General features: G+C 36.4%; 1 protein-coding gene across 1 annotated transcript in view; it reads left to right on the plus strand.

Annotated features, from left to right (window-relative positions):
* Positions 1 to 12825, plus strand: part of LOC106649231 (CD63 antigen-like) — a 34001-nt gene extending 21176 nt beyond the window's left edge. The window contains exon 5 of the mRNA XM_014366533.1: positions 12769 to 12825. Coding sequence (XP_014222019.1) covers positions 12769 to 12776 — 8 coding nt within the window. The 3' untranslated portion in view covers positions 12777 to 12825. The remainder of the gene's footprint in view (positions 1 to 12768) is intronic.
* Positions 12826 to 14992: the final 2167 nt, after the last annotated feature.

Genomic DNA, 14992 nt, shown 5'->3' on the forward strand with positions numbered 1-14992 from the left:
TATCTCAAAAAAGTAATAAATTAACTTAAAGTCTTGCTTCACGAAGAAAAAAAGAGACAAATTACTTGCAAAAACTTGACTTAACCTAGGCCAGACTAGCTTTGGAAAGCTACCAAAAAATCTCTTGCCGTTTATATCACCAATATTTTCTTTTTGCCTATTTAATGTTTTTACAGATATCAAATAAAAAATATGGAAAAAAAAGATCTGATGTACTATTTTACCCGGGTATGAAATACTTATTTAAAATGGTAATAAAAAATAATACATACAAATAATGATTCATGATTTATTTGCAAAACACTATCAAGTGTAGCTCCTCCAATAACTAACTGGAATATAAAAATTCTTATTAATAAATGAATTCATTATGATTTAAAAATTATGATTCCAAAATCAACATCTAGCTACTGCAAGCGAGCAAAGCTTAGCATGCTTCAATAAAATATTGTATCAAACCATTAACGACCAAAATGCTTGGGTTTTTCATTGGTTTTCGCAGTGATCTTTTTGTAGTTAGTTTTTTAAAAACACGGACCTATTTCGATGCAAAATTTAATGCCCTTAAATTTTTATTGTTTGGATAGTAAAAAAGTTATAGCTATTTAAACAAAAAAAAAACGTAAAAATTTTTGCCAAAAATCAATTTCTCGATTTTTTCTAGACATGTTACTGTCAAGGAATCACGATATAAACATGATGAGAGGTGACCACGATTATCAAAGTATTGCAGGGAATTTGTATGGAATTTTCGAATTAACAGGCATACCTCATTATACGCGGGGGATACGTTCCGGAAAAGTTCCGCGTAAAGCGAAATCCGCGTATATAATGAGGGAAAAAGCTAATCTTTAATAGAGACTTTTTATTTTATATAAATATGTTTCTTATAGTTCGAATAGTCGACTCATTGACCTCAAAGCGCCACGTGTCGGTACAATTTTAAGTAACGCTATACAAGTGCGCCCTCATTGTTAAGAATATATAGATTAACAAGGAGACCTTCTCACCTTCGGGTCATGGATTTGCTCCAAAATTTTTTTGGGGTCTCCTGGTACCCTATACTTTAGCTCTCTGTGCTTACAAGGAGACCACCCCAGTTCCGGGTCATGGATTTGCTCCAAAATTTTTTTGGGGTCTCCTGGTACCCAATACTGAAGCTTCCTGTGCTTAGTTTGATCTCATGGGCCTTAGGGCCCATTTTTAAGAGGATTTTCCACATTATGAAAAAATCTTTGTTATTTTCTATATCGATATAGAAGTACTTAAATGAAAAAATGTGACGATAAGAAGTTTTAAAATTTTTCAAAGAATCTGCTTGAATTTTTTCAGAATTTTCGGGGCCATCTATCACTCTCTTTAAGAATTCCTAAAATCTATTAAAAAAAGCGTCAAATTTGGGCCTCTTGGTATTCAATCTCATGTCGCTAGGTCCCCTGTAGAGCTGTCGACAGAATTTAAAAATTAAAAAACGTGGTGCGAAAATTGGACAGCATCGCTAAATAAGATCATACATTGCCAACTGTGTTCTGAGGGTAAAATCAATATTAACAATACGTTTTCTTACGTATTTTTGTACGTAGAATCGAATCCCGTTGTCCATTTTGACCTAAGAAGACGATTTCATCAAAAAATGCACTTTTTTAATATTTTTTTTGCGTAAATTTCGAAAAGTTCACTTTCGAGCGCTCGGCAAATGAACAGAAAAAATCTAAAAAAAAATGTTGACACTGTCAAAATGTAGGATTTTTTTCTAATTAATTCAACAGCATATATTATCGAGGAGCGCGTGTCGCGCTCCACCTGGCAAGTATGACAGGAACTAAGTGACGACACGCCGCTACTCATATACAGCCCATACCTTCCCGCAGACTTTCTTTTCGCTCTCATTTGAATTTGATAAGAGTTATCGAAAATCTGATAAGCCCATCAGATTCCTTGGAAAAAATCCTATCAATATGAGCTATTTAGATTTTCCAACAGTCCACTATTTCCTACAGAAACGAAAGTGAATATATGAGTCGCATGAAAAGTGTCCTCACTCTAAAAATGTTATCACGCTAGTGTATACAAGTGTTCTCACGCAGAGTATAGTATACGTGTTCTCGCGCAACATACATATACGTATAGTTTATGTATTTGTATGTATACGTAGACGCTACTCGCTGTACACGTATCGGATTGAAAGAGTGAAGACCCGCTCGTCCAACCAGATCGAAGTCCAGGTTCGACGATGACTTTACTTCTAGAAGTCGCGATGTCCCCGCACAGGAATACATCCGTACTAACCTGCTCGTTACATAACATAGAATCGAGGATTCTCTTCTGGTCGAAAATTTTACAATACCCTGGAAGCTTACTCGATGCTCTATGTGTGATGTTTTCGCTATACTTTGTACACCCGGTCGGCTTATTCAGTGCACCAGGTATAAATACAATCTCGGTGACGACTTTCCCCGAGGAAGTCGAGATGTTTTCGCTACTTTGTGCACCAGGATGGCTTATTCGGTGCACCAGGTACAAATACAGCCCCGGCGACGACTTTCCCCAAGGACGTCGAGATGTTTTCGCAACTTTGAACACCCGGTCGGCTTATTCAGTGCACTAGGTACAAATACAATCTCAGTGACGACTTTCCTCGAGGAAGTCGAGATGTTCCTGCTACTTTAAGCACCAGGGTGGCTTATTCGGCTCACCAGGTACAAATACAGCCCCGGCGACGACTTTCCCCAAGGACGTCGAGATGTTTTCGCAACTTTGAACACCCGGTCGGCTTATTCAGTGCACTAGGTACAAATACAATCTCAGTGACGACTTTCCTCGAGGAAGTCGAGATGTTCCCGCTACTTTGTACCTCAAGGTTGCCTATTCAGTGTACCATTATTATATACTTTAAAATTAATTTCATGCAAAAAAACGACTTATCCGACCAAGAGTTTTTATGAAAAATCGCAAAATCGAACTCAAAAATTTACTCAACGATGGTGATTACTCTGTGTCAAGATTACTGAAGTCTTCGGGAGCCAAAAAAAGAGAGTAATTACAGTGGAAAAAAAGACGCTAAAATTGACAAAACAAAAATCAAGGCATATTGTAGGGGTGTGCGAGTACCCGGAAAAACTCGACTCGATCGGGTCGAGTTTTTTTTTCGAGTTCGAGTCGAGTACTCGAATTTTCGGGTACTCGAGTTTTTTCGGGTACGTCTTGAGCTACCGACGGTTATATGTCTCTAACGATGCACTACTTGGACAAAAATTTCTGCCTCAAAAATATTTGTTTCGGGGTAAAAGAATTGTGTAGTACACATGCTGCTACCAATATCCATTCTCATATGTTCGAGATTTTGTCGGAGTGGAATATTGATCTGAGTACCAAATCTAAAATAGTTTGGGTGACTAATAACGCCTCGAATGTTCGAGCAGCAATTGCAATGACGCAAGAATGGAAAAGACTGCCGTGCTTTGACAATACGCTTCAACTTTGCGTCGACGACTGCAAGGAAAAAATTACAAATTCAAGTGCGCTTATTCTAAAAGCTAGTACTGTAGTTGGACATTTCGCTCGCTCAGCTAACTCCTCTTGTCTTTTAGACGAATTCCAAACAAGACTCTCGGAACACTTAGAGGAGCCATTAAAATTAATTCAGTATTGCAGGACAAGGTGGGACTCGTGCTACGACATGTTTGCACGCATTAAAAAATTAAGAGTTGCTTTGGAAGGAGTATGGTGTGAGCGACCAAATATTCCTCGTTTGGATTCGTCAGATTACAATAAAATTGATATATACAGTAGATGCCACTTATATGAATCTCGCTTAATCGAATCCGCCGTTTATACGAATCAAAACGCTTGGTCCCGATTTCCCTCTATACTTTTACATGTTAAGGGGGGAAAGGTACCTAAAATCTCAAAAAAAAAAATTTTGTTTTATTGACTTTTTTAATAGGATTTTTCCTCAGCTTTCCAGTGCCGTGATCGGAATTTAAAAATTTTAACTGTACCGTGATGTACAGCCTATTCAGAACCGATACTTTTACGATTATTTAAAAATATATCGTTGCCATTCTCTCATGAATCTCGAGACTTTCATGAGTCGGTAGCGCCGTCTATTGATACTCATTTTATTCTTTGGTTAGAGTACATCTAGCAGAAATTTGTTTGTTTACATGGCTATAGGTGTACAGTAACGCCACCACTCGCAGCACGTGGGTTTCGGCATATCTTCTGTCTCTCTCTGTTTCGTGCGCGAGCCCTGATCAAATGTCAATAACAGTCTGCTGACTGCATCTTGATTTTCCAATGGCTAAAAATTACATTTTTTTGAAAGTGAAAAAAGTACATGTACAGTGAAGTTATATCTTTGCAACTTGACATAGTGATTTATAATAAAGCTATGAAGATGCTTCAATAGCTTGTTATAAAAATGTTACATTTTTAGCAGTTCAAATTCAAGAAATACAGCAGTACATATGTAAATTGACATATATACATCAGTGTACATGTATGTCACTGTACTTTATGTATGTGTATATAACTGTATCATGTATATTATTGTATGTTGCATGTGATAACCAAGATTAGTGATAATTGATCAATTTTGAGTGATTTTATTTCCAACTATAGATCCAATGATTGTTGTTTTATGAATGTGAGTGAATATAGGTAGAGGGCTGAGTTCAAGTTCTAATGTGAGATTGTGTATATTAGTGTGAAAAGTTGATTTGGACATAATCAACTTAGTTACCAGTTTCCACATAAAACCCATATTAGCGTATGCTAACATTTTAGTAAAACTTATAATTTGGCTTTGTGTGTCTGTCTGGGATTATTGAACATTGTCCTTGTGGGTCTAATATGTTGAAATTTCAAGTTGAATTACTGTTTTTTATTGTCCAAAAAGTTTAAAGCAGCCTCAGTGACATGAGAGTATCATTATGACATATATTGATGTATTTTGGTTTTTTTNATGCCGTAACTTTTAATGAGAACCGTTTGAGCAATTGAGCTGAAACTTTCAGGGGTTGTTCTACATGTGAATGGCTACAAACGCAAGCACTTTCAAAGGTATTGGACAAAATTTGCACTTTTTTCAGGCTACATCCCTAGCATAGTTGTATTTTATTATATAGTATTAATGAATAAATGTGCATATGTGGCTGGCAAATTGTGTATAACTAATTAAAAAATCTGAAAGTGCTTGCGTTTGTAATCACACATCTACTGATCAAAATGAGACCCCAAGGACCATGATTGAACCATCGGTTCTAGCTGGATCCTACGGCACAGGGGTACCTGTCAGGACTGTGGGCTTGCTTCATCGAGGAGGGTTCTATGGTGACTGGGACCTCAATTTTTATATTCCAGAGTGAAAAACTTTGAAAAAAGAGTGAAGAAAACAGAGTTTTCTGTATATTCCAAAAAAAAATTTTTTCTTCATTTTTAATAAATTTTTTATAAATGTAGGTTTAAGGTACCTTTCCCCCCTTAATTAAAAGTCCCGATTTCAGTATAATGGAATCAAAACCCGTTTATACGAATCAAACGATATTGAACCGTCATCAAGTAAACAAATATAAAATTCGAAATTCACCATGCCTAGAAAAGATTTAACGTTGCTCCAGAAGAAAGAGTTACTAAAACAGTACGACTTGCTCGAAAAGTGCAGTCAACGTGAAGCAGAAGCAAAATTAGAAGTTTCACAGACGCAACTCAATAGGATTTTGAAAAATCGTCATGACCTAGAAGCGGCTAACATTGAAAACGGAAGTTTAAATCGTAAAAGAAAAAGGTGTGGAAAAGACGAAGATGTTGAGAAAATTCTTAAAGTCGTTCAAAAAATAGTCCGCACTAATAAGAAACAATCAAAAATTGATGAATTTTTTGTAGTAGCTTCCTCCAAGCAACAAGTATTCCATTGACGCGTAATAAAATTTGAAAAACGGTTAAATTTGACAAACCTATAAACGTTTTTTTTTTTATTAGTATTTACAATTTCTTACTGCATCGTTTAATTGAATCAGCCGTTTATACGAATCAAAACGTCTGGTCCCATCGTGATTCTTATAAGCGGCATCTACTGTACATCAATTTATTTGCTCCTATCAAGGAGGCAACTAGATTTATGAGTGGCGAGCAGTACAGCACTATTAGCAGAATTATTCCAGTAATAACAATATTAAAAGAGCAGCTCACAAAGGGATTTGAACGTGTTGTTGGAACGAAAAAGCTGGCTTGCGCAGTGTTGATGAAAGTAAAAATTTTTAATATTCACGTGCTTTTATATGTATTTATGAAGATATAATTCAACTTGTAATTATTTTAATTAATTTAGAATCGACTCAAAGTTTATTGGGATAACGATTTGTTGTGGATTGCGATGACTTTAAACCCACAGTTCAAAAATAAATTATTCGATGAGAAAAGTCAGGAAAATCTTTGCGTAAGTGAAGTTTTTGAGCAATTCACTGGAGCTAACAATACCGTTGGAGAGGTACATCCTATACCCACTGAAATGAATGAAGGTAAATATAATTTTTTTTTGATTTTTCATACTACTAATTGTAAGTTAAAAATAAAATTTTTATGAATAATGCGCATGATACATTTTAACAGATGATCTGAATCCAATGGAAATAATGATGCGGTCCAGAATATGTTTGGCCGAAAAGGACAGTAGGGAAGACGAGATCGAGTTCAAAAACGAGTTTCAAAGATATCTCGACGAACCGTGCATTTGAATGAGGGAAAATATTCTAACTTGGTGATCGAATAACAAAGATAACTACCCTAAGCTTAGTGAAATAGCTTTAGATACTCTGGGAGTTGTTTCGACATCAGCCAGCAGCGAACGCTGCTTTTCACATGCTGGAACAATTGTGAGTGAGAGAAGATCTAGACTTCTTACTGAAAATGTAGTGATGCTAGGTTTTTCACATGAAAATTGGAGAATGTAGGATTTTCTTAACAAAAAACTTTGTCTCATTAATAAAATGTATCATTATTAAATTAAATATTACAAATATAATAAATATAAATAGAATATAACTCTGCTGGTCTGTGTCACAACTGACGTTCCTCAGTTGTTTATACTTTTTTCCTATTGCGCTCTTCACGAGCTCCACGTATTGATACATGCAACGTTTTCAAACAAATTTTTTTAACTAAAAAGAGGGCGAATGCCCGAAAAAACTCGAGTACTCGAAAAAAATCGGGTATTCGCACACCCCTAGCATATTGGCTTATAGATAAAAGCGCGCTATATGCAGCTTGCACACACGAGTGTATTCAAACGCGCGTAGAGTTCAGTTCTGTAAAAAATCATTTTTACTTATTAATAAAGTAGGACAATAGTTGGGCACGCAGGTAAAACGAAACTCAATGACTCGCTGGTATCACCATTCTTTATGCCGGTAACTTCACTTTTCGCCGGAAAAATGGCAATAATCTCATGTGATGCTGTTATCTAGATGAACAGCCGAGAAAGTTTAGGAGAAATAAAGCAACTAGCCCATGAAATAGTCAAAGACTTGCAAGTATTATCGACCCGTAAGGTCATCGAACGACTTAAACTTTAGAAAGTGATAGTTTTCGACACTCAGATTCTCTGACATGGTCTAACTATCTACAAAGTTTAGACAAAAGTGGAAGACGTGGTTTAGCGGAAACTCGAATTCTCGCTAGTATCACCATTCTTTATCTACGGAACCTCACTTTTCGTCGGAAAAATGGCAATAATCTCATTTGTTGCTGTTATTTAGGCGAATAGCCGAAAAAGTTTAGGAGAAATAAAGCAACTTGGCCATGAAATACTCAAAGACTTGCATGTATTATCGACCCTTCAGGTCATCGAACGACTCAAACATAAGTTAGTGAAAGTTTCCGACACTATGATACTATGATATGGTCCGAGTGCCTATATATTATATAATTAGAATAGAAACAACATTAACAACATACACAGTCACTCACACATACGCACAAACGAATACATGCGTTCGAGAGAGAAGACTGCAGCGCGTTGCTGTCCCGTCGCGTGACTCGAGCTGTCGAATGTCAGCCAATCACAGAGATCCAAAATCGTTCACCCGCTCGTTTTTTGGTCTTGCACCTTAGTTTATGCAATGGCTAGATTTAAATTTCGAACTTTTACTCTTTCGATTGTTAAAATATTATTGTTCACAGTCACAGAGTTGAGAGAATCCAATCAGTTCTATACTATTAATTTATTGCTAGTCCAACCTTAAAAAGTTTTAAATTAAGTTCTGGTATTATTTATTCATTTTAGAGTTTTGATTATTTAAATCTAGTTCAATTCTTATATATAGTAGATTTTCTTGCAAGGGGGAGAAATGAAACACGTGTATGAGGTTGTTTCATTTTTCACCTGTGTAAGAAATAATTTTTTTTTTATCCCCGCGCAAAAGTTTTCATGAAATTATCTAAATGAATTAAGGGGGGAAAGGTACCTTAAACCTACATTTATGAAAAATGTATTAATTATGAAGAAAAAAATTTTTTTTGGAATATACAGAGAAAACTCTGTTTTCTTCACTCTTTTTTCAAAGTTTTTCTCTCTGGAATATGAAAATTGAGGTCCCAGTCACCATAGAACCCTCCTCGATGAAGCAAGCCCACAGTCCTGACAGGTACCCCTGTGCCGTAGGATCCAGCTAGAACCGATGGTTCAATCATGGTCCTTGGGGTCTCATTTTGATCAGTAGATGTGTGGTTACAAACGCAAGCACTTTCAGATTTTTTAATTAGTTATACACAATTTGCCAGCCACATATGCACATTTATTCATTAATACTATATAATAAAATACAATTATGCTAGGGATGTAGCCTGAAAAAAGTGCAAATTTTGTCCAATACCTTTGAAAGTGCTTGCGTTTGTAGCCATTCACATGTAGAACAACCCCTGAAAGTTTCAGCTCAATTGCTCAAACGGTTCTCATTAAAAGTTACGGCATGCAAGCAATTTTGAGATTAAACGTAACTGCCCAAGAGTTGAAAAAAACCAAAATACATCAATATATGTCATAATGATACTCTCATGTCACTGAGGCTGCTTAAAACTTTTTGGACGATAAAGAACAGTAATTCAATTTGAATTTTCAACATATTGGACCCACAAGGACAATGTTTAATTATCCCAGACAGCCACACAAAGCCAAATGCGCCAATTTCATTACTACATTTTATAAGTTGTACTAAAATATTAGTATACGCTAATATGGGTTTTATGTGGAAACTGGTAACTAAGTTGATTATGTCCAAATCAACTTTTCACACAAATATACACAATCTCACATTAGAACTTGAACCCAGTCTTCTACCTATTCACTAACATTCATAAAACATTTATCACTAGATACTTGGAAATAAATCACTACAAGTTGATCAATTATCACTAATCTTGTTCATCACATGCAACATACAATAATATATATGATACAGTCATATACACATACATAAAGTACAGTGACATACATATACACTGATGTATATATGTCAATTTACATATGTACTTCTGTATTTCTTGAATTAGAACTGCTAAAAATGTCACATTTTTATAACAAGCTATTGAAACTTCTTCATAGCTTTATTATGAAACACTATGTTGAGTTGCAAAGATATAATTGCACTCTACATATACTTTTTTCACTTTAAAAAAAATGTAATTTTTAGCCATTGGAAAATCAAGAAGCAGTCAGCAGACTGTTGTTGACATTTGATCAGGGCTCGTGCACGAAACAGAGAGAGACAGAAGATATGCCGAAACCCACGTGCTGCGAGTGGTGGCGTTACTGTACACCTATAGCCATGTAAACAAACAAATTTCTGCTGGATGTACTCTAACCAAAGAATAAAACGAGTATCAATAGATGGCGCTACGGACTTATGAAAGTCTCGAGATTCATGAAAGATTGGCCACGATATATCTTTGAGTCGTTTCATTCATTTTTTCTAAATAATCGTAAAAGTATCGGTACTAAATAACCTGTACGTCACGGTACAGTTAACATTTTAAAATTCCGATCACGGCACTGGAAAGCCAAGGAAAAATCCTATCAAAAAAGTCAATGAAAAAAAATTTTTTTTTTTAGATTTTAGGTGCCTTTCCCCCCTTAAAAAAAAAAAATAAATCCAAGATTTCAATGCACATATGGACTTGCATTTGTTTTTTCTTTCGCATCGAGGTCCTGACTTGTCTTCAATTGGTCGTGCAGAAAACAAAGCGGTTATGGTTATTACTGACTCTTATATAAAATCAGTAACATGTGCTGTGAATAATTCTCTCCATCACTTTTTGCATCATGAGCGTAGCGAGTCATACTAACTTTTAAAATACGACTCTGACTACGAATTAAGCTTCGGATTTTGATGCTCGCCCCGACATAAGCATCACGAGCGAAGCGAGTCGGGGAGGGGGGGGGGGTGAGCATCAATAAAATTAATATAAATAACATTTTTTCATTTTGACTCGTGTGTAACAAGTTACACACAACATTCCTCCCCGTCCGTGGACATACCATCATCCGCGAATGATATTTCAGGACTCCGCATAATTTTTACCGCGTAATTATTATAATGTCTCTACGCATTGATGTGTCTCCGACAAATTGTAGGCTAAGTAATATGAACAATAAAATTATAAATATTTCTTTGCTAGGCTGAGCTGGCCATAACAACCGCTGCATCTGTCGGGCACGCAGAAGTGGGCAAAAGTCCTTTTTTTTCTATGCTACGCGTACGGCGAAAGTAAATACTTTTGCCGGAGGGATGGAAAAAATAGATTTTTTTAGGTAATAAAAATGAGTCGACGATGCTGTTTTTATGATAAATTTTCAAGTTCATTTTTATCATAATTAATACACATTCCTTTATTCATAGCAGTGATACAGTTGATGCGTACAGTAGAATTTTTCTAATTAGAAAATTACGTCCTGATTTCGTAGAACACAGCTTTCCAACGAAAAACGAAGTTTTTTCTGTGTTTTTTTACCACTATGTGATCAATAAAAACGTCGCAAAAAGTGCACAAATTGCAGCCGAATTATTGAAAAAATATTATAGAAAAAAAAGGTATGGGAAGGGAAAAGGTATAAGGAAGTATAAAGTGACTTTTTATCATTTAGTCCAAATTGCGAAAAAATGAAAAATGACCGAAAAAAAGACAAAGGAAAACTATCACCCAAAATGAAGCAGCGTTCAAAATGAAACTTTCGGCAAAATTTGAAGTGTCAGAATATGTGAAAAGTAATAACGTGATTCCGAGTATTGTGGATGATGACGACATGAATTATTTTTCGTCGCAGTTTTCACAATTGTCAACAAATTCTGAGAAAAACAGAACATAACGCTTATTATGAACCCCCAAGAAAGCGTCAAAAATTGAAAGTTTGTGGTGAAAATTTGACTTCTATGCTCGATAGATGCAGTATTAGTGATCGCCAGGCCGCTTCAATTTTAAATGCTCATGCTATCGATCGGGGTGAAAAAGTTAAAAAAATGACGATCATAAAAAAATCATTGCGATCAAGTGTACGCAGAAGAAGAATTTCTTCGAGGATTCGATAGTCTCAATGCTTGCGTAATGTATCTTATGTAATGACGGGTTTTTAGCCCATCGATTACTTTAATAATAATAACAATAATAATAATATGTGTCGTCTGACTGAAGGGCTTGACTTTACTCGCGGTTGTCTCTGGGGTGAGGTGAGATGAACAAAGAGTTACACGAGATTTCACAAGAGACGGTTTATTGAGCAAACTTAAATCTAAAATACAGTAGAGTGAGCTTACAATATACCGGATTGTCTTCGGCGGCGTCGTTCGCTGAGCGGCAGATGAGTTGGAGGGCGGGCCCGTGGCGGTGTAATCTCGGCTGGTGCCGCGTAGGCGAGGGTGATGCGGCGTCGACGAGGGCGGCACGGCGTCGGCGTGCTGGGCGACGTCGGTGGTTGTAGCTGAACGATCTCGCGCACTTTTCGAATAACTGACTTGCACTGTTGTGACTGATTTGATCTGTTCGGAGCCGAGCCACAGACTGGGCTGAGGATGAATCGCGAATGCACGAGCCTCGGATGAACGAGCTTTGAGTGCACGAGCTTTGAGTGAACGCGCCGTGACTGAACCGTGAAAAGAAGAAGCCGTGAATGAAAATGAGCCTCGAGACTCCCTCACGTCCTGGTATATATACTGGCTGTTTCTGTGGCACCCCCTTTGTTCGGGTGGAGATCGTCGTTGACTTATGTGTCCTCCTGAGCTTGCGGTCCGCGCATTTTTGCATCCGGTCGTTTTTGCGGGGAATATAAACAAATATTCTAGTGGATGCTCGGGTCGTTCTCTTAATTGCTTGGTCCACTTGCCCGAGCATCGGCGTACGTCGGGACACGACCTTCGCTGGCATCCAGGATTTACTTATTGCCCGGCCCGATCATTAAATCGCGTGCTTTATGACCGAAGCATCACGATTTTGATACGTGGCCGCAAGCGCGAGTCATTCTCCATTCAAGCGTGAGCTGCTCCATGCAAGTGCGCGTCGCGGCGTACGTGTGCAGTCGCACACCAACGTTTGCTGCTTTATCCATGTGCGCACACACACAAGTGCGTGCCACGGTGTACACTGGGACGGAAAATCGGTAAAGAATAAGGACGATAATTCCAGAATAGAGCTTTTAATGACTAATAATAATTTAATGACTAATGATATCAATTAAAATTACAATTATCACTTACCTTTAAAATTCTGTTTATTTTTCAGTTTCATAATTTTCCACTGTAATTACTCTCGACTTTTTTTGGCTCCCCAAAACTTCAGTAATCTTGACACAGAGTAATCACCATCGTTGAGTAAATTTTTGAGTTCGATTTTGCGATTTTACATAAAAACTCTTGGTCGGTAAGTCGTTTTTTTTGCATGAAATTAATTTTAAAGTATATAATAATATATTCGCTGTTGCTTACGAGTAAAAACACAGTGAAAAATGCTACGAAAAAAACATACTGATAAAATGCCCCGAAAAAAAAAACACAGCTCATTGAATGCCGTGAAAAAAAACACACCTCATCGAAGCGCCACGAAAAAAAACACACCTCATTGAATGCCATGAAAAAAAACACAGCACATTGGATGCCGTGAAAAAAAACACAGCAAATTGGATGCCGCGAAAAAAAACACACCTCATTGGATGCCGCGAAAAAAAACATAGCAGAAAAAAAACGCAACAAGTTTCGATGCGCTGTGTTTTTTTGCGGCATCCAATGAGCTGTGTTTTTTTTTGTGGCATCCAATGTGCTGTTTTTTTTTTCATGGCATTCAATGAGGTGTTTTTTTTTCGCAGCGCTCCGATGAGGTGTGTTTTTTTTTGCAGCGCTCCGAAGAGGTGTGTTTTTTTCACGGCACTTCGATGATGTGTGTTTTTACTTGTAAGCAACCGCGAATATACTGTTGAATTTATTTTAAAAAATTCTAAATTTTGACAGTGTCAACATTTTTTTTAGATTTTTTCTGTTCATTTGCCGAATGCTCGTAAATGAACTTTTCGAAATTTACGCAAAAGAAATATAGAAAAATTGCATTTTTTTGATGAAATCGTCTTCCTAGGTCAAAATGGAAAAGGCGTTTTTGGTGATTTCAAGCATTTTAGGCCTATTTTTGACCTTTTTTGCACGTTTTTCGCCACACATTGTTGTCTACATTGCGTTAAACTTTAAGACCCATTACAAAATTTTATCAGGCAGTAGTTGACATCTTTGGGAAGCTTTTTACATAGTTTAGGAAATGAAAGTCCGGTTCGAACTCGAGTAGATTTCTTATTTTATATTTTTTTCAACTTTTGAGAGCTTTTCACTTTACTATATAGCTCCAATCACTTTGGCATACTTTTTTTCTAAAAATTTGGACAATTTCCAACAAAAAAGTTGCTGGGCACTTTTACTTTTGAATCATTCTACCCTGATCCAGGAATTATTTGAATATTTGTGATTTTTCATGAATTTCAAAAAAACCCTAAAATGGCCAACTTTGAGACTCTGAAAAAGTGTCATAGAAGGCCCCAATTTTTCTAAAAGTTTTTTGGGACAAATCTGACATCAAATACAACAAGTTTTTCATATTTGTAGAAAAAAAATACCTTGAGTGTTTAGATAATTTTATGATATTATCAAACTTATTTCCATATATTTGGCCGATTCTCTGTCAAGTCGAATGGCCCAAAAAATTTTTTTTCTACAAATATGAAAAACTTGTTGTATTTGATGTCCGATTTGTCCAAAAAAATTTTTAGAAAAATTGGGGCCTTCTATGACACTTTTTCAGAGTCTCAAAGTTGGCCATTTTAGGGCTTACAGCACTTACAGCTTTGGGTAAAACAATTTTGTGCTGTCTGATCAAATGAGAATGCAAATTTGAAGTGTTTCCACTCCAGTTAACAATGTTTTTACATTCAACGCATCTCGCTCTGTTCCCTTCGAGCTCCTCAAAATACCCCCAAGTAGGACTTTTCTTCGGCACTGCAATTAAAAAAATGTTAAGCATAACATTTTAAAGTAATGTTATGTTATGCTCATTATTAATTACACAGGCACAAAAAAAAAAAAAATGCTCAGTCCCAGAGCCCGGACCCAGTAGACTTTATGTTTTTGGGGTCGCTGAATCCGAATCCGTCGTCGGTTTTTCGCCATCAGATCGATTTAAGGTCATTTGAAGGTCATTCAAAGGTCAAATCATGTAAAATAGGTTTTAAAATCTGAAACTATTCCTACATAGGTTTTTGAGGATGCTGAATTCAAATCTGAAGTCAGATGACCTCTACGACCTTACCTTCAAGGTCATTTGAAGGTCAAACTTAGAAAATGCGATATAAAAATCCGAAAAATATATTTTTTTATGTTTTGAGAGTCGCTGAATTCAAATTCAAGGTCATTTTGACTCAATGTTGACATCTAAAGGTCATTTAGAGGTCATTTGAAGGTCAAATCATAAA

This window comes from Trichogramma pretiosum, unplaced genomic scaffold (assembly GCF_000599845.2).
Source record: "Trichogramma pretiosum strain Unisexual culture from Peru unplaced genomic scaffold, Tpre_2.0 scaffold164, whole genome shotgun sequence".
In the NCBI taxonomy this organism is placed as follows: domain Eukaryota; kingdom Metazoa; phylum Arthropoda; class Insecta; order Hymenoptera; family Trichogrammatidae; genus Trichogramma; species Trichogramma pretiosum.